This window comes from Mustela nivalis, assembly GCF_964662115.1.
Source record: "Mustela nivalis genome assembly, chromosome: 1".
NCBI classification, from domain to species: domain Eukaryota; kingdom Metazoa; phylum Chordata; class Mammalia; order Carnivora; family Mustelidae; genus Mustela; species Mustela nivalis.
The window spans coordinates 124,169,941-124,195,128 of record NC_139020.1 but is presented as its reverse complement, the minus strand read 5'-3'; the positions used below and the strand labels follow the sequence as shown (position 1 = coordinate 124,195,128).

Genomic DNA, 25,188 nt, shown 5'->3' with positions numbered 1-25,188 from the left:
AAGCCTGCTCATGGTTATAAACTTATAGGAAAGATTTTCTCTCCTTTATTCAAAGACAAATTTTAAGACAGGCTATTTCCCTTATATTCTTCCATAAATGGAGCTGTTGTAGGTTTATTTCTAATTTATCCTTGTGCTGGAAGTAGATTTTTAGTATCCCAACTTAGAGATATGCTACCTACAAGATATTCCACCCCTGAAAGGCCTTGGAAGATATCCTCAAGGATAGTAGGCTTTGGGCTCCGCTTCACTCTCTTGGATCCTAGTTTCATTTAATCTTTGATTTGTATTTTCCTTTTTGTTTCGAATGGTCATGGATAGATTAAAATTTTAAAAAATTATCTAACAATTTGTTTTTAACAAGAGTGTTATTCAGTTTGGGCCCCAAGGCATCATAATTCCCCAAGAGCTACACAGCATTACCTTCAATGTTATTCTCTTTTTAATAGCATGTCACCTGCTAGAGATCGTGTGACTTCTACTATAGTTATTTCTTTAAGACTTTTAACTTTTTCTCTATACAACTCTATATCTATTGCTTGAAGAACTGGTTATTTTTCAGAGAGGTAAAATATATTATTCATAGGATAAAGCAAGAGTTGATAACAATAATTACTATATAGTTCATTAAATTATCATTTATTAAAATAACTGGTAACAATAAATTGTTAAATACTGATTTAAGCAAGATTATTTATTTTAGTCATAACTCTTCTGCCTTCAGAAACTCTTACTTACTTTGGAAGGAGAACCATCAGTAATTTTCACCAACTGCCAAAGAATCGAGTAATGGGAACACTGCAGTGCCTGTACGACTATCTGTATCAAATAAAAAAATTCAAACAAATGAGACATAATTTATGTTTGCATAGTATTAAGAGAACAATGTTTATCATAGTTTTTTCTTATAATATGGTTTCAAGTCCAAATTTTTGTAGAATAAGAATGTGTAAAGTAATACTTGGTTTAAAAAAAGATAAACCAACCTATCAGTCTAGAGAATTAAGATATAATGTATATTGATAAATATGGACCCAAATAACACTGTGCTTTAAATCTCTGCATAAAAATGTTAAAATATTTTGCTTATATTTTTAAAGGGAAATTAAAACCACATTGAGATATCACCTTACACCAATTAGAATGGCCGAAATTAACAAGACAGGAAACAACATGTGCTGGAGGGGATGTGGAGAAAGGGGAACACTCTTCCACTGTTGGTGGGAATGCAGGTTGGTGCAACCTCTTTGGAGAACAGTGTGGAGATTCCTTAAGAAATTAAAAATAGAACTTCCCTATGACCCTGCAATTGCACTCCTGGGTATTTACCCCAAAGATACAGATGTAGTGAAAAGAAGGGCCATCTGTACCCCAATGTTTATAGCAGCAATGGTCATGGTTGCCAAACTGTGGAATGAACCAAGATGCCCTTCAACGGACGACTAGATAAGGAAGATGTGGTCCATGTACACTATGGAGTATTATGCCTCCATCAGAAAGGATGCATACCCAACTTTTGTAGCAACATGGACAGGACTGGAAGAGATTATGCTGAGTGAAATAAGTCAAGCAGAGAGAGTCAATTATCATATGGTTTCACTTATTTGTGGAGCATAACAAATAGCATGGAGGACATGGGGTGTTAGAGAGGAGAAGGGAGTTGAGGGAAATTGGAAGGGGAGGTGAATCATGAGAGACTATGGACTCTGAAAAACAATCTGAGGGGTTTGAAGTGGCGGGGGAGTGGGAGGTTGGGGTACCGGGTGGCGGGTATTATAGAGGGCATGGATTGCATGGAGCACTGGGTGTGGTGAAAAAATAATGAATACTGTTATGCAGAAAATAAATAAATTTAATTTTAAAAAAATAAAGGAAGATTGAAGAAATCATTTTTATCCAGATTTTATAATTAAATGATTATTATTTTAAAGCATTTTTACTATGAAATGGAACATTTATACAGAAATGTGCATAAGACATTTGATAAATTAATATAAAGAAAAATACCTTTGTAACCACCACATCCAAATCAAGAAAGAGAACATTGCTAGCACTTCTCCCAATAAAGTGTCTTTTTTTCTCTCTAATGGTAACAGTAATTTTAACTTATCAGTCAGTCACTATATTTTAACTACCTAAGTATGCATTTCTAAATACTGAATTTATTACACCTGGTTGCGAACATTACATAAATGGATCATGCAATATGAATTATTTTGAATATGACTTCTTTAAACATTTATAGTTAAGATTTATAAATACTATGGCATGTAGCTGTAGTTCATTATTTTTCAGTCTTGAACTATATTTAGAATATCCTCTTTATTCATTCTGTTGTTGATTAGCTTTTATAATGTTTCTGAATTTAGGCTGTTATGAAAAATGTTGCCACAAACTTTCTTATATATGTCTCCTGGTGTCCATGCATGCATTTGTCTAGCTCAGAGGTTCTTGAAGTTTTGTTTTCAGGACCTCTCTCTTAAAAATTACTAAGAAATTACTCTCAAAAAACCCAAATTGTTTATTTAACAGATTTATATTAGAAATTAAAATAAATATTTCAACTATGTATTAATTCATTTAAAAATTAAAATAATTGTATAATAAAAAAATTATATTTTTGAAAAAGAACTAAATCTTCTCAAATGGAAAACATTTAATGGGAAGAATGATAGTTTTACATGTTTATAAATCTCTTTACTGTCTGACTTAATAAAAAACAGGTTTCAAATGTGCCTCTGCATTTTATTAAAATATGCTGTTTTGATTGAAGTATATGAAGAAATCCAGTGTCACTGATTAGCTGGAAAAGGAAGGTATATTTTAACAGTCTTTGCAGGTAAATGTGGATATTCTTTAACACTACACCAATAATACAATGTACATTTGTGAGAGAATGAGAATGAAAAAAGCAAGTAACATCTTCCTCTTCTTATGAAAATAGTCTGACTTTATAGATGTGCCCTGGAAAACACCAGGGCTCTCCAAACTATACTCTGAGGGTCACTGCTCTAGGAACACAATTGCTGGATTACACAGTACGTATATGTTTAACTTTATGGATTTATTTACTTATTTATTTATTAAAGATTTTACTTATTCACCTGAGAGACAAGAGACAGAAAGAGAGAGAGAAAGCATGAGCAGGGGGAAGAGGGAGAGGAAGAAGCAAACTGCCTGATGAGGCAGGAGCGTAATGTGGTGCTCAAGCCCACGATCCAGACATCATGACTTAAGCCGAAAGCAGATTATTAACCATCTGAGCCACTCAGGCATCCCCAAGAGCACTATTTTAATGTAGTATTAACTTACATTAACTTATATTTCTCTCTTACTAATGGAGACGGGCAGGTTTTCATTTTTTATTGGCACTAAATTCTTGTTTTGTGAAAATTTGTCCCTATTTTTCAGAGACAAATAAAATAACAGAATTCAGGAAAATAAAATTGATTAAGAATCATAACTACAGGAGAATTTCATTTTGGATAAGGCCTTTACTACATTTTTGTTTCAATACATGTCTTTATTGTAATAAAGCATATCTAACAATATATTCCATTATTATCTTCCCCCTCGGTAAAAAACTCTAAGAATAAATATACACAGACAATAAATCAAAAGAGAAATCAGTAAATAGAATACTGAAGGAAGTAGTTAGAATTTTAGCTGATTTTACTTCAAAAATTTTAGGTTTCACATCACATAAGCAAATATATCTCCAATGCCCCTATTCCGCACTAAAAATAAATCATCAGAATTAGAAGAATGAGTAGTGCTACTTTTGATGCAACACCAGTGAGATGATGTCAGGGTTTTATCAAACATAATAGTAATTAAATGACTGACTCAAGTCAGAATGCCAGAAACAAGACTACAGAAACACTATCAAGTTATAAACTTTAATGCTAAAGAAATCACCTTACTATACTTAAAAGACACTCAGTATAGTACATGTACTAGTCATGAGACAAATTTTGATAACCTCTAACTTAGAATATAAGGTACACATTGATAAGCTGGTATTTGTGGAAGGAAAAGAGAATATGAAAAAAAATTCTCTTTAGTTTGAAACAACCTGAAATTACTAAAAAAGTAATATACAAATTAACATTATCAATGAGAAATTAAGATATAGAAAAAAGTGATGTTGAAGAATTGCTTAATTTTAGTTACCATTTCTCCTAATCATCACAAATTGAATTTCCTTTCCTTATACATTTTTACTGACCTATATACTAGGGAATTATTCAAACTGTTCCAAAGTTTTGCAGAAGTTTGTAGAGGTGGTTATGTGGGAGAGAGACACTTGATCACTCCAATATATATTTCAAACAAAACACAGTATCCCCATTTTAATGTTTCATATACTAGTGTTCATCATCATGCATTTACTTTAAGGGATCCACTGCATTATTTTAAAATAAAAAGCTCACTTTTCATTGACTAGGAAGCATTTTGCCTTCTTTCAGGTATAATTATATAACAATATAGCTGATCACATTTCAAAAGAAAATTTAGAACCCTTCCTTCTTCTAGGCTTTACACATCATTCATACTGATATTTTATCCCCCATACTAAGCAATGGTATTCCAACTAGTCCAGAGGTCATTTATTCAGCAATTTCATCTTTCTGTAGTATAGACAGTTGAAACAAGGACAAACTAACTGAAAAAGCCAAAAGAGAACTGTTTTAACCAATGAGGACCACAGTCCTTCTGCCTTTCCTTGATTAATACCCTGATCCTAGAGAGGATCTTTGAATAATTACAGCAAGTACTGGGCTGATGACAAAGAATTTCTTCCAACCCTACCCCTCTGTCCTCCTGTTTCCCTTAGCTAACACTGTTCCTGGGAGGACAGGGTAATGTGTACTGAACATTTCCAAGCAAAAGTAGTTAAGAAGCAGGAGTGCCTTTTCCATCTTCTATTCTCCTACCTGCCTGCAGGATATCAATAACCCAGGAGATCTTGGGTCCTTAAATAAGTCGGCGGTGCAGTGATATCCCTCTTCCCTTAACTGCACTTCATAGGCACGGGCATGAGAAATAAATTTCTATTGTGTTAAGTCACTGAAATATTGAGATTAATCTCTTATAGCAGTTAGCATTACCTTAATCAATATAAAAATGCTTAGTCCTTTCTCCTAATAATTACTTTTACCTATTTAAAAGAAACAGAGCTCTTTATCTTGGATTGATAGATCAGGCTAAAGATATCACACATCTTGAAGATGAACTGTAGTATTACACGTGAGGCGAACATGATAACCACTACACTACAAAAACAGGACTGCAGTATTATATGTAAATAAAGTCCAAAGGGCACTGGGGACAGTATGTGCTATGGTGAGTGCTGTGCAAGACTGATGATTCACAGACCTGTACCCCTGAAACAAACAATACATTATATGTTAATTTAAAAAAAAGTCCAAAGGATAAGCTCCTAGGATGTTTACGTTTAGAAAAACTGAATTTTCATGGAAAATAGGACTACAGAATAAGGAAAAATGATTATGCATATGTAATATATATGTATAGATACACATCTACATATATAGGATATGTTTAAAATACCGAGAATCTACATAATAGCTGTGGGATAAATTGGGGCTCTTTCACTTTTCTGTTTGCAAGAGACTTTAAGGAAATGAAGGATCAAATCTTTTAGTGAATAAGTACAAGACAAAAGAATGAACTAAACTTGTCTGTTTCTCATATCCAATACTGGTCTATCATATATAGAATAGGTTAATATGAGTGACAATTAATATACCCTTTTAAAAAAAGCCTTTAGATGTAAATTCATAATCAGCAAGGCTTACCAAAAAGAATGTAAGGCTGACAAATAAGCAAAAGAAAAGATGGTCAATATCATTAGCATTAAGGAAACGTACATTAAAAGTGCAATGAGATACAACTGCATACATACTAAGTTGGCTAAAGTAAAAACTACTAACAACATCAAGTGTTGATGAGGATGTGGAACAACTGGGAGGAATGCAGAATGATACAGACACTCTGAACAGTGGTTTGGGAATTTCTAATAAAGTTAAATACACACTTATACCCCAATACCTTTGACTGTCCTCCTGAGCATTTACTTCAGAAAAATGAATACTTATTTTCAAACAGAAAGCTGTACACATATGTTCATAGAGCTTCAGTTGTGAGAGCCAAAAGATGGAAACAACCCAAAGGCCTGTCAATAAACAAACTGGTATATCCACACAACAGAGGAGAACTGACCCAACTATTAATTAAAAAATGCACCAACTATTGATTCAAACAACTTGGATTAATTTCAAAGGCATTATGGTCAGTGAAGACATTATGCTTACCCAAAGACTTAATGCCCTAAAGGTTTACATACTTTATGATTCCATTTATTTGGAAATCTCAAAAAGACAAAACAATGGTGATGGAAAACAGAGTGGTGGTTTACAGGAGATGTAGGTGGGGCAAGCATCTACTATAAAGGGACAACATGAAGAAAAAAGGGACAATATGAAGAAAAAGGTTTTCAATTTTTATAGGGAATATTTTAAAGAGGGATGAGGAAAGGGGATATTTTAAACAGGAATGATGAAAACTGTTCTGTATCTTGATAGTGGTGGTGATTACATAAATCTAGACATACGCTAAAATTCATAATTTTACATAAAAGGAAAGTAAGTAAATTTTATTGGATAATAATTAAAAAACAGTAATATGGTGAAGAGCAGAGTTTACAGTTAATATTTTTCTTAGGCAAATGCTAAGAAAAGTACAAACATTAAAGCAAATCATAGTGATAAAGAAGTAACAATTATTTAATAAAGAAGAAATATTCCTAAATTCTACATGTGCTTTGGTAATGAAGGGTAATCCAATGTGTTGTATTGCCAATGGGCATACTATATTATAAATTTTTAAAAAAATCATTAGAAGGGTAAAAAACAGAGGAAAAAATTGAAGTAGTTTAAAGTTCTATAACTCAAAAAATCAGACTTCACAAGGAATGGACTACACAGTAAGCTAATACACATTAATCCTCAACAGTTTTGGACCCTGGAATTTTGCTTTTAGGCTTTCTCATATATTCCAAGCAGTATTTAAAACAAGGAAGAGTGTAAAGAAAAATGTGTTGCATCACCATGAAGTCCAGTGTGAAATATTATAGGCTTTTTTAGTGATATCTCTGTATATAGTGGAAAGCACACTGGAACAGGTGTTCACATCATACCACCTTAGGCCTACCCTTAAACAGTTCATATGCACTAGCCTTTTCTCTCCAAACAGTGTAGGCTGTAACATCAAAAAAGATCTTGCCACTTTCCATCTCAATGATCTGCTTAAAAGACTAAATGAACAATTTCTGCTTATGACCTTGAAATGCTACCGTAATACAGGCAAACAGCTGTCTAAGCAACACATACAGCATCACAACCATTCAGAAATCATTAAGAAGCCATAACATAATTCTTAGTGGAGATAGAATAACATCCTTATGAAAAGGTGAAAGCAGGGAACATCCGTAATTCCATAAGAACAGTCACTTAAAGACATATTCAAAGTGAAATGAATGGTTTATGCAAACAGATTCCAAACATTTAAATATAATAAATATGACAATTAAAATACAAGAAGAAAAAAGTGAATACTTAGATGACTTGAATAAGTGGGGAAAGGCCTTCCAATTAAGACAACAAAGAGAGAAAACAACAGAAAACAACTAATAATTGTGATTATATATAAAGAACATTTATAATCCGGGCATCAAGATACCTAAAATTAAAAAGATTCCCACTGATAAATTATTGCAACAAACGAAATAATGCTAAGAATATTAATATGGGAAAAGCTTATACATTAAAATGAACTAGAGATCTGCTGTACAACAGTGTGTAATAGCTAACAATACGGTATTGTATGCTTAAAAATTTGTTAAGAGAGTAGATCTCATGTGTTTACTACAATATGTGTTTACTACAACAAAAAATATAACACAACAAAAAGATGGGGTAAGATAAAGAAAGGTAATTTTACAGAGGTATATAAGCAATAATCAGAAATATAACTGTATGAGAATTTATTTATTTAAATGTTTTATTTATTTGACAGACAGAGATCACAAGAAGGCAGAAAGGAAAGCAGAGAGAGAGAAGCAGGCTCCCTGCTGAGCAGAGAGCCCGATATGGGGCTCGATCCCAGGACCCTGGGATCATAACCCGAGCTGAAGGCAGAGGCTTAACCCACTGAGCCACCCAGGCACCCATGTACAAGAATTTAAAACAGTAATCTGAAAAAGTAACAGTTACCAAATGTTCACTATATGAACTCAATTTTTCAAATAGATGTTTACTTAGTATTCAAGTCTTCTGCTAAAATAAGAGCTTAAAACAAATATACTTCCTGGATCTCAGAGAACAATCTAATGGGAACATAAATACCAACTGTAACAATTTAGTTATTAGTGTGACTAAGAATACACACACAGGAGCAGATGCTGAGGGACAAGAAGAAGGACTCTGTCTTAGCGAGGAAGAGTGATAATGGCTAGAAAAACTTTATAGAGAAGCAAAAATGTAGACTAAATATTTAAAGAAATATTTAAAATTTAATGTGGCAACAAAGGGCAAGTGTAGGTTGAAGGAACAGAAATTTCAAAAAAAGCTTCACCAACAAACTCAAAACGCTGGGACAGTATAAGTGTAAGCATACTCTGAAGCTAGATCAGCAGAAACCAAATCACAGAGGGCCTTATAAGAGGGTGACTATATATCCTGCTTTATGCCAATGTCTTGAAATAATTAAGAGTAGCACCCCCCTCCTTCCACTTTCAGAAGAACAGTTGTTTGGACAGTTAACAAGGACACCTCACTATGACAAAAAAATCTGGGTGTTATCCTAGAAATACTAGGTAATGCACAGAGAGTAACATGTTCCTATTTGAACAGAAAAGTAACACAACCAGGTGTTTCAAAAATATCCCATTCACAACAGCAAAGAGAAGTGCTTCTGTTTTGTTAAGATTTTTTAAAGTAGTATTTGATGCTTCAAAACAGATGTAGAAAGTGTAATAATAAGATTAACCTATTAAGAGACAACCAAATTTAAGAACTAGTATGATACCAATAACTTCATATCCACCTATGATCTGTTCCCCTATTCCTTAGGGCTGACAAACTTTTCTGCTAAATTTCATGTATATCATGTCCTGGCTCTTAAAAAAATAGTTTGGTTATATATACATATCATTGGACAAATACATAATCTTTCTAGTTTTTGAGCTTTTCAAATATGGTGTTACACTGTATGTTGTCATTTGAGGAAGGATATACTTCACCATCGCCATGCCTCTGAAGGATCTATAAAGATTAAAAAACACAAAAACAAAATTTTCATGCTCCACACCTGAAGATCTAGAGCCAAGAGAAACAATCCACAGCCTTTTTAAACAACTGATGTTAACTTACATAATATTTACAAACATTCTATGTAATTTTGCTAGAGAGCTGAAAAATAAGAATAAAGACTGTATCAATCTATGGCTCCTAGTTCTGAAATCTACACCATGTGATAAACGTTTTCTTTTGTTCTTGTGTTTTGGACTGGGGCTTTCTAAAACTCAAAATATATATGGTCAGGCTTTGAAATAGCCTTCATTAAGCATGAGAAATAATTATTCTTATTTTTGTCCTTTGCATTTGGATAAAACAAAGGTATAATTTATATACAAAGAAAAATCTACTACTATCAACATACAATTCTGCAATTCTGACAAATGTATAGCCAGGTAACCATTAAACAATCAAGAAATAGAACAGCTCTACCAACCCTCAAATTCCCTCATGTACTTCTGTACTAAGTCCCTTGCCCCACTCTGAATTTTCTGACCCTATAGTTTTGCCTTTTCCAGAATGTTTAATAAAATTGTACAGCATGTGGCTTTGTGTATCTGGTTTCTTTGACTCTATGTTACCACCTTCCATTTTATTGCTGAGAATTATTCTACTGTATGGATGATAATACAATTTGTTTTTATACCATTACCAGTTGAACGTTTTGAATTGTTTGCAGTTTTGGACAATTTTGAATACAGCTGCTATACACATTCTGGTATAGATTTTTTTTTTTAAGATTTTATTTATTTTAGAGAGACAGAGAACACAAACACGGTGAAGGGCAGAGGAAGAGGTAGAAAGAGTATCTTACACAGGCTCCCTGCTAAGCACGGAGCTAAGTGCAGGGCTTGATCTCAAGACCGGGAGATCATGATCTGAGTTGAAATCAAGATTTGGAAGCTTAACCAACTGAGCTACCTAGGCCCCCCTCTAGAATAGGTTTTTATACGAACTGAAGTTTCCATTTCTCTTGGATAAACACTCAGGAAAAGAACTCTGGGTCAGAAAAGTGTCTATGTAACTTTAAAAGAAACCCAAACTGCTTTCTGAAATGAATGTATCATTTTGCATTTCCACCAGCAACGTATGAGTTCCACTGCTCTTGAAATGATTTGTAGTATTATCTCCCTGTGCTTTTTTTTTCATTGTGCTTTTAATGTGCATTTCTCGAATGACAATAATAAGCTGTTTTTCATGTGTTTGTCCTCTATCTTCTTCAGTGAAGTATTGGTTGCTTTTCTTACTACTGAATTTTGAAAGATCTTAATCTTTTGGAATACAAGTCTGTTATCAGATATGTGATTTATAATTATTTCCTAGTCTTATATGATTGTCCTTTTAGTCATGTTGGTATTATTTTTGAAAAGCAGAAGTGCTTAATTTTGCTGAATGAGTAGTTTTGAAATTTTATTTTATTTTATTTTATTTTATTTTATTTTTTTTTACTTTTTATTTTGAGACAATTATAGATTCACATGGGTTGTAAGAAATAACACAGAGCCTTCCTGTATACCCTTCACCTACTTTTCCTAGAAACACAGACCAATATCTAGCCTAATTATAGTAGTGTGTCTTTTTTTTTAATTTTTTTTATTTTTTATAAACATATATTTTTATCCCCAGGGGTACAGGTCTGTGAATCACCAGGTTTACACACTTCACAGCACTCACCAAAGCACATACCCTCCCCAATGTCCATAATCCCACCCCCTTCTCCCCAACCCCCTCCCCCCAGCAACCCTCAGTTTGTTTTATGGATCATGCTTCTGATGTATTTGAGAAATCTTTGACTAACTTAAAGGTCACAGAGATTTTAATTCCTGTGTTCCTTTTTAGATGTTTTATACTCACAGGTTTTGCACTTAGGTTTATAGTCTAAATGGCCTACTTTGAGTCAGTTTTGTATATGGTATGAAGTGTGAAATGAGATTTTTTTTCATATATATATATATTCAACTATTTTAGCACATTTATTAAATAGATTATCCTTTCTCCAAAGAACTGTCCTGGCACGTCTGTCAAAAATCAACTGACCAAATAAGTGCGAGTTTCTTTCTTTCTGGATTCTCTATGCTGCTCCTTTGATCTATATGTTTATCCTTTCTTCAGTACCATACTATCAAGTTTACTGTTTAGTCTTGAAATCACGTAGTGTAAATTCTAAGTTTGTTATTCTTTTTCAAAATTCTTTGGTTATTTTATTTCTTTTGTCCTTTCATATAAAGTTTATGAATCATGCTGTCAATTTTTGCAAGAAATCCTGCAGAGATTTAAATGGACCTCTGTTCATCTAAGATCAGCTTAGGGGAAACTGACATCTTAACAATATTGAGTCTTCTAATTCATGAACATGATACATCCTCATTTATTAAGATCTTCAGTTTCTTTCATTAGTGTTTTGTAGTTTTCAGCATACAGATCTTGCACATATTCTTAGATTTACACCTAAGTATTAAATATTTTTTTGTGCTATTGTAAATGGCACATGCTCTTAAAATCTCAATTTCCAGTTACTAAGCAAGTGATTTTTAAATTTATTTATTTATTTATTTATTTAAAAGATTTTATTTATTTATTTGACAGAGAAATCACAAGTAGTCGGAGAGGCAGGCAGAGAGAGAGAGAGGAAAGCAGGCTCCCTGTTGAGCAGAGAGCCCGACGCGGGACTCGATCCCAGGACCCTGAGATCATGACCTGAGCCGAAGGCAGCGGCTTAACCCACTGAGCCACCCAGGCACCCCTGATTTTTAAATTTAAAAAGCAAGAGATGTACATAGTAAAATATGCAGCAGTATAATGGTATTCTATTCAAATTAAGCTTCTTAACCACTACAGATCTTATTTTCCACTGAGAAAGTCATTGTTGAACAGTTTCCTCATGTATCATTCCAGAAATAATGTCAACTAATAAATGTCCACATATGGAGATTTTATCACCCCTTAAAATTTATATACCACTCTGCTCCTTGTTTTTTTCATTAAATTTCCTCTCACACAGAATATTTAACATCAGTAATATTAACCTTATTTTTAATTTTATAGTAACAAAGCAGTGCACAGGATCAAAACTATCCTACCAAAGCTAACTGGTCAATACCTAGATTTCTTTAAGTTTTAAGTTTTTATGAATAATGCTATGATGAACATCTTTGTACCTACATCCTTTTAGAAATGTCCAAGTATAATTCTGTAGTCTAAATTCCTAGATTATAAATGTCAGTTAAGGACAGGTCTACTTTTAATTTTGATAGACTGACAACCTTCTTAAGTGATTATACCAATTTATTCTTACAATGGTATCTGAAAGTATGTCAGTATTTAAAAACAAAAAACCAACAACTCTGTAAGGTTTTCAGATACATATATACAGCTGAAAATTACTGGAACAGAACCTAGAATAGAAAGAGGCTGAAACTGAGGTTACTAAGACAAAAGAGGTAACTACTAATGTGATTTACAAGAGGAAATATGAAGGTTAAACTAAGGAAATGACAGGGCTAAAAAGAATAGTGGCAAAAGAGACATTGAGGAGGTAGCATTTTTAAAAAACATAAAACAGGGGCGCCTGCGTGGCTCAGTGGGTTAAGCCGCTGCCTTCGGCTCAGGTCATGATCTCAGGGTCCTGGGATCGAGTCCCGCATCGGGCTCTCTGCTCAGCAGGGAGCCTGCTTCCTCCTCTCTCTCTCTGCCTGCCTCTTTGCCTATTTGTGATCTCTCTCTGTCAAATAAATAAATAAAATCTTTAAAAATAAATAAATAAAAAACATAAAACAAATCGTGAGATTAAGGACTGCTTCTAATATACCCCTATGTCCTCAGGATCAGGCCCTCAAACACATTTTTGGTCAAAAATGAATAGGTAGGTGGTAGTCTAGATTTGTGTATGAGTGGTGACAAAATTCTGATATGGCATGCCCAAGGAAGAGTCAGAAGTAGGTAACTGAAATATTTCTAAGTTTAGTCAAGGAAATACGTATATAGTCTTCTAAGGAAAGCATCAACATGCTTCCAAAGGTAAGTACGACTGCACTATTTACACAAAAAGTCATAACCAATCCAAGAGCAATAATGCGACTGAAGTCAAACTCAACCCCTGTATTATGTTCAGTTTAAAGAAATGTGTTGATTTCTAGTTCATGATAGCAGATTAAGTACCACTATTTAATCTCTCCTTACAATTCTCACTGAAGAAATACAAAAGAAAAAAAAAAGTTTGACATGGGGCAAACATCAGAAGGATGGGATATCATAGAGAGCAGTAGCAAATTAGTACAAAAAATGTGAAGACACTGAACAGAATTCAAAACTTTGGTTTGAGTGGGTATGTAATAACTATATGACATTAGGCAAGTTATTTACTATCCCTAAGTTTTAATTTCATCCTCAAAAAAAAATGAATAATGACATATTTTATAGGGCTGTCCTAAAGCTTAAGCAAATAAATATAAAGACTTAAAGACTTAAAATATTACCTGGTACATAGTAAGTGCGAACCGAAGTTTTTTTTTATTACTGATGCCTTGAGAGGCCCAAAGTTAGTGATAGATTATCACAATTCCCTCTTTATGGGTTTACTGACACTGTTTTGTTATAAAGCGAATATTTACCAAAACAATATATAAATATTCTTCATTGACTTTCAATTTTTAGAATCAATTCACACAATCCTACTTTAATATATAACTTCCAGAAGTTTAATATTTATTATTCTTAGATGTTACCTAAGACAAGGTATAAAACTTCTAAATAAGAACACCAACAGGAAATAGGCACAAAATAAGGATAATTTAAATATTCATTGTCTTTATTTCACAGAAAATTGTATGAAGAAAAACTATAATACATTCTGAAATGTGGGTTGTTTACCAGCTAATAATTACTGTGTTATTGAATTGCAGTAACTTTTAATACTTATCGTAGGTTAAAATTTATTAGCATATGGGAGGCACAAACAGATGCCAGATGCTATAGTCTTTTTCCAGAACAAATGGAAATGCTCAAAAAATTATCAAAGAGTACACAGGAGGATGTTTTAAAGAATTTCCCTCTAGCTAATTCTGCAACAATCTGAGCACCAAAATAAATAACAAAAGGACTCAATTTTAACCAGCTGGACAGAGTAAGAATGAAGTAGCAATCCATGAGTCATTATGAATTTTTAAAAAAATGAATGAATGAATGGAGAGGGGCATTATAGCAGAGGGCCAACAAATAAATGACATAAATAAATGACAGTTAGAAAACCACCATTTACCATTTTGTGACCAGGACAGAAATAAATGACTTAGACAAGAATCATAAATAGATGCTAACATTATATCAAAGTTTGATTAAGAAAGAGGAATATTTACAGTCTTAAGGAATCTTTCCACACTAAAAATGAAAATGGAAACAAGAAAGGACAGACTTGGCAAGCTCCATCTTACTAAAGTGATCAAAGTTAATATCATCAAATAGTGATCAGACTGGTATCATGTGCCTCCTGATGTGATACACTGAAGACAAATATCAGTTATTGTAGCATTCCTACCAAGAATTCATTATATGTATGAATCTAAGCATGTAGATTAGACAAAACTAAGTTGAGTACATTCTATAAAATAACTGGCCTGTACTCTTCAAAATGTCAACGTCATCAAAGAAAAGGATAAGAAAGCATTCTAGATCAAAAGAGACCAAAAAAAAAAAAAAAAGGACATAACTAAATACCTGGGCTGGGAAAAACCTGCTATAAAGAACATTATTGTTTTATATATGCATATTTGTATAAAAATAAAAACACATATATAGAGAAAAAGGATGCAAGTATGCAGCTATGGAAAATTACTGTGATAGTACATGAATCAGGTGAGGGGTAAGAGTTATTTTTTTCTACTATTATTTTTCTGTAATTTGACTTTAAAAATTATTAAAAAAAGGTAAATTCTTATAAACTTCAATCACATTCTAAAACTAAAGTGGTTAAAACAGTACTAACATGAGAAAAGACAGATCAGCAGAAGAGGGAAGGAAAAAAAAGAAGTCAGTTAACTCTGAAGAGTGAGACAAAGAAAATTCTAGTTAAATAGTTACCATGGAAAACAAAGATAAAAAGCCTACGGACAATAAAATTAGACATCTAGACAATAAATTTTAATGTAACTGCTCTAAAAGGCTATTTTCTTTGAATTTTAATTTAAAGTACAGAATGGCCATCCAAAAGAGCGAGCTTCCATAGTCTATGAAGAATTGGTCGAATCCTGTATACTTTTCGGATTTTTTTTTTAAAGACTTATATATTTTTATTTATTTGACAGAAAGAGAGTGATCATAAGTAGGCAGAGAGGCAGACAGAGAGAGAGCCTGATGTGGGGCTCGATCCCAGGACCCTGACATGACCTGAGCTGAAGGCAGAGGCTTAACCCACTGAGCCACCCAGGTGCCGCTACTTTTCGAATTTTTAATACTGGGTATCTAAAGACATATTTCTAGGACTTGCTTAATGTGAAATAGTTTCTAGTTGCTAAAACAAACAAGAGTATAATCTAGTAGTGATGCACTAGAACTTTATACACATGATTTCAGTTTTAAGAATGTGTCCAGTGATACACATAGTAAGATATTCCATGATCATGGACTGTAAGACCAAACACCATTAAATGTCCATACTACCCAAAGAAAGCTACAGAATTATGCAATCCCTATCAAAACACCAAGAGCATTTTTCACAGAACTGGAACAATTCTAAAATCTGTGTGAAAGCACAAAAGACCTTGAAACCAAAGCAGTCTTGGGGGAAAAAAAACAAAAACAAAACAAAACAAAACAAAAAAACCCACCAAAACTAGAGGTAACCAGAGTCTCAGATTTCAAGATACACTACAGTGCTATAGTAATTGAAACACTACAGTACTGGCACAAAAACAGATATATAGAATAGAACAGAAAGCCCGAAAACAAACCCAAAATTGGGTTTAATAACTTCAATAAAGAAGGCGAAAACCTGCAATGGGAAAAAGTTTCTTCAACTAATGGTGTTGGGAAAACTGGACAGCAAGGTGCAAAAGAATGAAACTGGACCACTTTCTTACACCACACACAATAATAAACTCAAATGGATTAAAGACCTAAATGTAAGACTGGAAACCATAAAATTCCTAGAAAAGAGCACAGGCAATAATTTCTCTGACACCAGCCATAGCAACATTTTTCTAGATAGGTCTCCTGAGGCAAGGGAAACAAAAGCAAAAATTGGGACTACATCAAAATAAAAAGCTTCTGCACAGTGAAGAAAATAATCAATAAAACTAAAGAGCAATCCACTGAATGGGAGAAGTAATTTGCAAATAACATATCTGATAAAGGGTTAGTAACCAAAATAATAATAAAGAACTGATAAACTGAACACCTAAAAAATAATATAATTAAAAACTGGGCAGAAGACAGGAATAGACATTTCTCCAGAGAAAACAGAGATGGTCAAAAGACACAAGAAAAGATGCTCATTATTACTATCATCAGGGAAATGCAAATCAACAGTACATTAAGGTATCACCTCACACTTGTCAGATTAGCTAAATCCAAAAACACAAAACAAGCATTGGTATGATGTGGAGAAAAAGAACCCCTTGTGCACTATTGGTGGGAATACATAGTAGTGTAGACACTGTGGAAGACAGTATGGAGGTTCCACAAAAAACTAAAATGATCCAGTAGTTCTCCTACTGGGTATTTACCCAAAGAATACAAAAATAGTAACTCAAAAGGATATGTGTACCCCTATGTTTATTGCAGCATTATTTACTATAGCCAAATTATGGATGCAGCCTGTGTCCATTGGTAAGATGAATGGATAATGAAGAGGTGATATATATGTATGTATGTGTCCACAATGTAATATTACCTAACCGCAAAGAAGAATGAAATCTTGTTATTTGCAATAACATGGATGGAGATACAGAATAGAATTCTATGACAAATAAAACAGTCAGAAAAAGAAAAATACCATATAATGTAGAATTTAAGGAACAAAACATATGAACAAAGAAAGAGACAAACCAAAAAACAGACTCTTTTTAACTACAGAGAGCAAACTGATAATGAATGGGGAAATGAGTGAAATAGGTGAAGGTGATTAAGAGTATACTTATCATGATAAGCCCGAGGTAATGTATAGAATTGCTGAATCACTATACTGTAAACCTTAAACTAACAGTACATATTAACTATAGTAAAGTTAAAAAAAAAGTGCATGTCTAAAATTAACAAATTTTAAGCAAATGTCACATGTAACTGTTCTCGTACTCAAATAAACTAAAATAAAATGGGAGAAATAATACATATGCAGTGAAAATAAATAACAGAAAGCCAAGATAACCAAAGAGGACAACTATGTGAAGTTGTCACAAGTTCTATGACAATTGTGTAGTGAATTAAAAAAATTTTTTTGACATAGTTAGAATCTGCAGATGGAACACAGGTGTGCAATCTTCATTATTTTCTTGAGGAAACCAAAACAAGGAATATCTTTATCATTCCCTTTCAAGTCTGAAGAACAGCTTGGGATTATTAGTGAATAGTATTTAGGCTACTGAAAAGTCTGAGATGAAGAAAGGATGGAAGTTGAAGAGTCGGCAATAAATGAAGTAAAACAACAAAAATATTTAGCTTCCTTACACAAACTAGGATAAACACCTATAATCATAATCATAATCACAATCATAATCAAGGACACTTGTTATTAAGAGTGGCCTTGCATTAAAACAACTTTAAAGAATTAATCAGAGCAATGGTAAAGCACTTTTTCTGTGATTAACTTTCAATAGATCATATAATCATAGATCATGACTGTTATATCTGTTGAAATTCTTACTGCTTTAGTATAATAAAGTGTCATTTAGTATAATAAATGTATTATCAAATGGGAATAGATGAGACCACCTCTAAACACCTCCTATACCTAACTATGGGATGATTATCTTGGTTTAATGAATGAGTATATGCAGTATACAAAATAATTCTTACAAAAGATTATTATTGCTAAGTAACAATAATTATATGTGTCAACTGAAATTAACTGTAATAAATGTACCCACTAATAACTGTAATAATTATAATTAAGTAACAATTAATTAACAACTCAATTCTTACGTAGAATTAAATCAACTATTTTCAATCTCTTCCAGACTATAGAGATTTGGTGAAATCTTGCTCTTTCCATTTCAACTTATATATGAATGCAAAAAGGTCTAAAATCTGCTAAAGATCTCAAGCTTACTTAATTATGGTTCTATTACAAAAAAAGTAAGCCATATCTAAGCTTACTATTATCAATATCTAGAACAGTGCCTAGAATACAACCATAATTAGGAATTTTCATCAAAGTGAATTAATCAAGTTCTGAAATTGCTACTATAGTAATTATTTTTCCTAAAAGAGTAATAATATTTACTTTAGCATTAAATGTTTGAAATACATTATAGCAAATTTTCTCTTTTTTTCTTGCTCAAAACTGAAGTTATAATACATCTATTGGTAACATTCAATCACTAACATCTATTAATAATATTTAATCACTATGGCAATAATTCTCAAAGGAAGCAGCTGCATTTAAGAATTATCAGTCACTGTCTACATCAGGCTTTTGATAATCCTGTGTGATTTCAGAGAATCGTAGCTTTCTAAAATAACAAAGAAGGAATAGCAATAAACTCCCACCTGTTCTGGCATCGCTCCATGTTCAATTCCAGTCTTCAATAATCTGTAGCAATTACCAAATAGATCCCATTTTGTGAGATCATGAGCACTAAAATAAACAAAAATGCATTAACTTTATTCTAGAGTGGAATAAAATTTAAATTTGAGCTCAGTTTCAGTGGGTTCAATTTCTTACAGAATTGAAAAAGACTGATAAATATTCAAGTATTCAAACTTAGAAAGAAATGAAGAAAGAAATAAGGAAAGATGATGGAAGGAAGGAAAGAAAAACGAAGAAAGAATACAGGGAAAAGGGAAAGAGAGACAAGGAAACTGAGACAGGGAGTGGAGACAGATAATACATAAGCTGACACTAGGAATTAATTAAAAGGGAACACTGAAAAAATAAAATTAAAAAAAGAAAAGAAATTGATTAACAATAAAAATTCATACCTTTAAATGAAGATTACTACTATACAGACAATCTAAGCCTGTATTCCATTTCATTCTTCTTAGCATATTTTAAAATACATTTTGACAAATCCATTTACAATTTCAGAATATAAATACATGCATATTTTTGAAAGAGATTTGTATTCACAAGAAGACAAAACCAGGGCAAAGAAAATATGTCAAAGCTCAAAAACTTCAGTGTAGCTTTAGGCTTCTTAATTGAAATAATGCAGACATTTATTTTCTCATGAGTTCTGCTACTAAAATAGTAGATCAATACCTTTTAACTTTTATTTTGAAACAGCAAAATATTTTTTAAATAAGGAGTTTTGACATTAGTTGTCAACTTTTATTTTCAAATGTCAAAATATTTTTTAAAACTAAGAGGTTATTTCTCCATAGAATTCCAAACAGTGTACTTGTGTATAAGGAAATGTCTTAGATTTTAGACACAATTTTTGAAATCTGAAGTATTCATTAATGTAAGGGATACATCTAAACATTCTTTTAACTAGAAAGATCTCTATTTTCCTTTCTTTGTGGAAAAGATAAGCATACCTCATTAAAAAGGGACATATAAATTACAATTTAAAAATAATACTTATTTCATTAATCAGAGTCTATTTTTCCTTATCAGGTCCAGCTATTCTGTCTATACAGCAAGAGTACAATAATAAACAGACAAACAAGACAATTCAGGAAAAAAAGCTCACAGAAGTAACTTTCATGGTCTCCCTCAAAATCTTTTTTCTTATTTAGTAAGATTTCTAAAAACCACCAAATGAAAACTATACCTCTAAACTCCAGCTTATAGAGTAAGCCCAGTAATGATACTGATTAACAATGTTGTACAGTGTACAGTAATATATATTTGTTACACTAAATGATAAATTTTACTCAAGTAATCAAACGATAATAAAAAATATAATGTATCTGAAGAAAATTCGAATAATAAAGAAAAAATCACATCTCGATATTTGTCTAAAATTTTCCATTGTTATAAGGATGTTAAGTATTACAAAACAAGACTATTTTATGTTGGCTAATAAGTTATTAAACAAATCTAAATAAAACGACATACTTATGAAAAGAGGTTAACCGCTTTAATGTGGAAAGAACATTGTAAATATCATCATCATCAGCTTCTTCTCCCTATAAATAAAAGACATTGTTTCATTACCATAACTTTACTTATCCTGAAATTCACATGAAGTATATTAATACTTACTGCCTAAAGGAATTCTTTTTTATTATATAAAGAGTACATATTCACTGTTGATAAATAAGAAAGTACAAATGAGCAAAGAAAAAAAAATAAAGAACACCCATAATTGTAACACTCAGAACCATTTTTGCATTTTAAACAATATTATAAACATTAACATTGTATGCTTTTCTGATTAATACTTTAGGATAAATTCACTGAAACTGAGTGAAAAGGTATGTATTTTAAAGATTTTAATTGTTATTTCAGATTTTATTATCAGTTACTTTTGTAGTTCAAAATCACAATGAAAAGTAAAAAATGGCCGGAAAAAATTAATAAAAAATGGCTGGAAAAAATTAAGAGTTAAAAGTAGGAAAAAATTGGTTACATGGATTAAAAAGAAAATCCTATTAGCCTGACCATGAGAACATAGAAAACTGTGTGGGTTCCAAATTGATTATACTGGTTGGAAGGAGAAGGCAAGAGGCAGGATTCATAAAAATAATCACAAAATAACCAGTTGGAGAAGTTTGTTGTTATCCTGGGCGTACCACTGGTAAGTAGTTGTCCCTTACAAGCACACTTAATTTTTTTTTTTTTTTTTTAGATTCTATTTATTTATTTGACAGAGAGAGATCGCAAGTAGGCAGAGAGGCAGGCAAAGAGAGAGGAGGAAGCAGGCTCCCTGCTGAGCAGAGAGCCCGATGTGGGGCTCGATCCCAGGACACTGGGATCATGACCTGAGCCGAAGGCAGAGGCTTTAACCCACTGAGCCACCCAGGCACCCCTAATTTTTATTTTCTATTCATTAGCACACTGTAATAGTTCAGTAATATTAAAATGTAAATTAGGCCCCAGGGAAAGTGAAAAATGAATTAAGAAAAGCCAGACCTTAATTAGTTTCTCTTTAAAGAAAAAAATTAGGTTTTATGAAACAAGTATTTTTTGCATTTTTTTTTAAAAGGGGGGAATGGGGAAGAGTGAGAGAGAGAATCTTAAGCAGGCTCCATACCCAGTGTGGAGCCTGATGCAGGGCTTGATCTCACAATCCTGAGATCATGACCTCGGTTGAAATCAAGAGTCGGACACTTAACTGAACAACCCAGGCACACCAAAGTAGGTCTTTAAAATAAGGTATAACCAAGGTTAATGTTTACAGGATGAACAGTTGCAATAACGCTGCTAAGATTTGAAAAGGAGAATTCCACTAGATTTTATTTTAAAATGGAAATAATTTGCACATTCAACTTTGAATATTAGCCACAATTATCACATACATTGTTTACTTTAAAACAGACCTCTTGCAGGAGATCTTCCACAGAATGATTGAATCGATCTACAAATTCATCAATCAGCTGACTTCGAGCTATGTCAACTCTGTTTTGGATGGTATACTCTTCACTGCATAAGATGCTATAGGTTTTACTGCAGGCTTCTAGAACATCTGATTCTACATGTTTCTCCACAACAAACTTAATCTGTTTTAATAAAGCATCCAGATGCTGAGGAGGAAAAAAAGAAAAACTAATGATATTTGGATTAATAAAAATAAGCATCTGTCAAATAGTAAGGCTATCGATTACATGAGCATGAAATAACCCAGTTATTTAAACTAACAGAATATTGATTTCATAGTGTCTTACCTTTTCCATTCTACCTGTGCTATAAATTTCTAGATCAAAATACTGTGGGATTTGTAGCAAGTTTGCTACCTTCTCTGCATCTGCAGAATACTAGAAGGAGAAGCAAAGAAAAAAGAAGTAACTACTTTAATAGTTCAGTGTAATAAGCAAACTCAGTGGCATGTTATCACAAAAATGTAAATGAAATTATACCTTTGATAGCAACATAGGAAGTGTGATAATAAAATGCTCAGTCAATTTGTTTCTATCATCAATTTGAGTTTTTCTTTCTTTGGCAGTTAGCACCTAGAAATAAATTGAAATGGGCAAATAATATAATGTCATGTAATTATTTATAACTCTAGAAAGTTACATAGAATGATGAAGCACTGGCAGATAATGTACCCAAGAATTTTCTGAGGAGGTTAATAAACTAATTACTAAAACAAGTGTCTCCAGTTTTATGCTTATTTCTAGTTAATATGCAGTATTACTTTATTAAATAGCTACTCACTCAAGTTTAGATAAATTACTACTTGCTCAGATTAAATAAAAAAAATAAACATTTCTATAAAACCAGTTACGAATATAAAAATACTGTTACAGTGAAATAATTTTTCCAGTTTTAACCTCAGTATGTTAGTAACAGTAATCTCCCCTACATTAAACACACTTCTCTAAAAATACTTTAAAAAGTAATGTTTCTTTTACTAGTAGCAGCTCATAAATTTTCACATATTTTTTAAAGCATATACTAACAATGTTTCTGGACTCAGTTATATTTAGTTGTCCTTCTAAGTCCTAAGTCTGTTAGGCAATAATCAAGACATAGGGATACAGCCTGTTATCACTGAACCAACTGAAGCTGTTAAAGCCCATCACCCTGTCCCATATTCAACTAGTTAAACCATAAGTGGTTCCAAAAATAAAATATTAAAATGCAAGTTCTGTTAAGATAATATCCTCAAGGTCTGACAGTCTCAGAGGTCACATTCTTAGTCTCATTTCTGTAAAAATGACCATTTTATCACTATTTCTATTAGTAGAAGTTCTAGATTGAGCATGGTTGGGTCCATTGCTAAGAATCATACATGGTCTGGTGTCTGTTAGCATCAGAGATACAATAAGAAGCCTACTAAGTGCCAGGTTAGGCCAGTGCCTTTTGTAGAACACGCACTTAATAAATGGTAACTGTTTATAAAGGAATTTACTCAACCAAGGTTGCTTATCTAAGAGGGAGTAAAATGTACTGTAATATTTCTCAAAATAAAGGAAGTTAATGTTTTTTCATGCCTTAAAAAAAAAGATAATTTCCCCTAGGTATTTTGTAATTATCTTGAAGGCACTTATTACCATAATGTTGAATGGCTGAATGTTTCCAATATAAACATTCTAGTATAAAATACCACTTTATAAATGTAACCCCCCCTTTTTTTTTTACCATCAATACAGCTTTTATTGCATCTTTAAAATATCACAAATAACTCTGAAAAATCATCCAGCATCTTGCTGTTTCTGTAACTGTACAACTTAGATCTTATTCATCACCTGCTAAACTGTTTCTTTTTCACAAACATACCACCCAAAATTTTCTGATAGTCTTGTTTTTAACTGTCACAGTTTGCTGAACCAAAAAGTAGTTGAGTTCAATCCAAGTTCATTGTCATTTCCTTCAAAAATCAGCTTATCTTTCTGGGTTTGAGATACTGAACAAGCAATACCTGGCCTCATCCGAACTCTGTGGTTGCATTCTTTTCACCCAAGAAATCTTGGATTTCAAAAGAGAACCACTTTCCTGAACAACAACACTGATGAGGAAGTGAGCATACAAAGACCTCATCTTGTAACAGAAGCCCAGTCTAATGCCCTTCATCATGTTTTATATATGACTACAGAGTGCAAACAATATCCATTTCTTTTCTATTTCTCTCAAGTTGGCACCTCTTCTTTTTCTTTCTAAGGAAATGGAGTTCTCTTCCCAGGGTTCCTCTGGGCCCCTTCACAATAACAGTGCATCCCTTCAAACATTTCCTGGAATTGTCAATAGTCTGAGTACTGAGAGTGGTCTTCATTCTCACAGCAGATGTTTGATGATATGTGAAAGAAGTAATAAGGTCTCCTATCTGGTTCCTCTTCCAGAACTTTATTGCTTTTCAACATCTTAAAATAGAAAATAATCACTCTGGAGTATTGTGGTTAGCTCTGCACAAAGGAATATAAGGGACTACATATTATGTGGAATATATATCTAGGAATGCATTCAGGATATTGAGAAGTCATGAAATTCATCTCACAACTTAAGAGAGGTCTAAATATACTGATTTTGGAGAAATAGCAGTCTTTGACTAAGTGATCATTATGGTACGTGGTCTATATGCATGAACTACTCAATCCTCAAAATCTCTGATGGGAATGGTAAAAATGGCATATTACCTATGAAGGAGAAATTTGCCAGTATCTAACAAAATTGTATACACATTATTCCTCTGACCTAATAATCCTACTTTTAAGCAATCTACCCCACCAACACACAAGGTACAAGTGTGAAATGCACAATATTATTCGGCTGCATAGTGAGTTATTTCTAACAGAACACTATTTCTAATAGTAAAAGACTGGTAACAACCCAAAAGACTCTCAATCGTGTATCCACATAATGGATACTATGCATTCATAAGAAAATGAAGAAATCTAAATAAAGGTACAGAGTGATATCTAGGATGCACTGTTAAATAAAAATGTAAGGTACAGAACACTGTACAAAATATGCTGTCTTTTGAAGGACAGGGAGGAGGATGGAGTGCATCCATTTATCTATACTTGAGGCACTGGAAGGATAGTCTGAAAA

At 32.7% G+C, this 25,188-nt stretch overlaps 1 protein-coding gene across 11 annotated transcripts in view; it reads right to left on the bottom strand.

Annotated features, from left to right (window-relative positions):
- The window catches only part of STAG1 (STAG1 cohesin complex component), a 425,728-nt gene that overhangs the window by 49,681 nt on the left and 350,859 nt on the right, over nt 1-25,188 (bottom strand). For 7 of the 11 annotated variants that reach the window (XM_082690738.1, XM_082690746.1, XM_082690745.1 and 4 more), the window contains 6 exons: nt 22,554-22,646; nt 22,362-22,451; nt 22,017-22,220; nt 20,593-20,663; nt 19,080-19,167; nt 739-819 (listed from right to left, as the gene is read on the bottom strand). In XM_082690738.1, coding sequence (XP_082546864.1) covers nt 739-819; nt 19,080-19,167; nt 20,593-20,663; nt 22,017-22,220; nt 22,362-22,451; nt 22,554-22,646 — 627 coding nt within the window. The remainder of the gene's footprint in view (nt 1-738; nt 820-19,079; nt 19,168-20,592; nt 20,664-22,016; nt 22,221-22,361; nt 22,452-22,553; nt 22,647-25,188) is intronic. The other 4 variants (XM_082690747.1, XM_082690744.1, XM_082690743.1 and 1 more) reach the window with 1 other exon arrangement.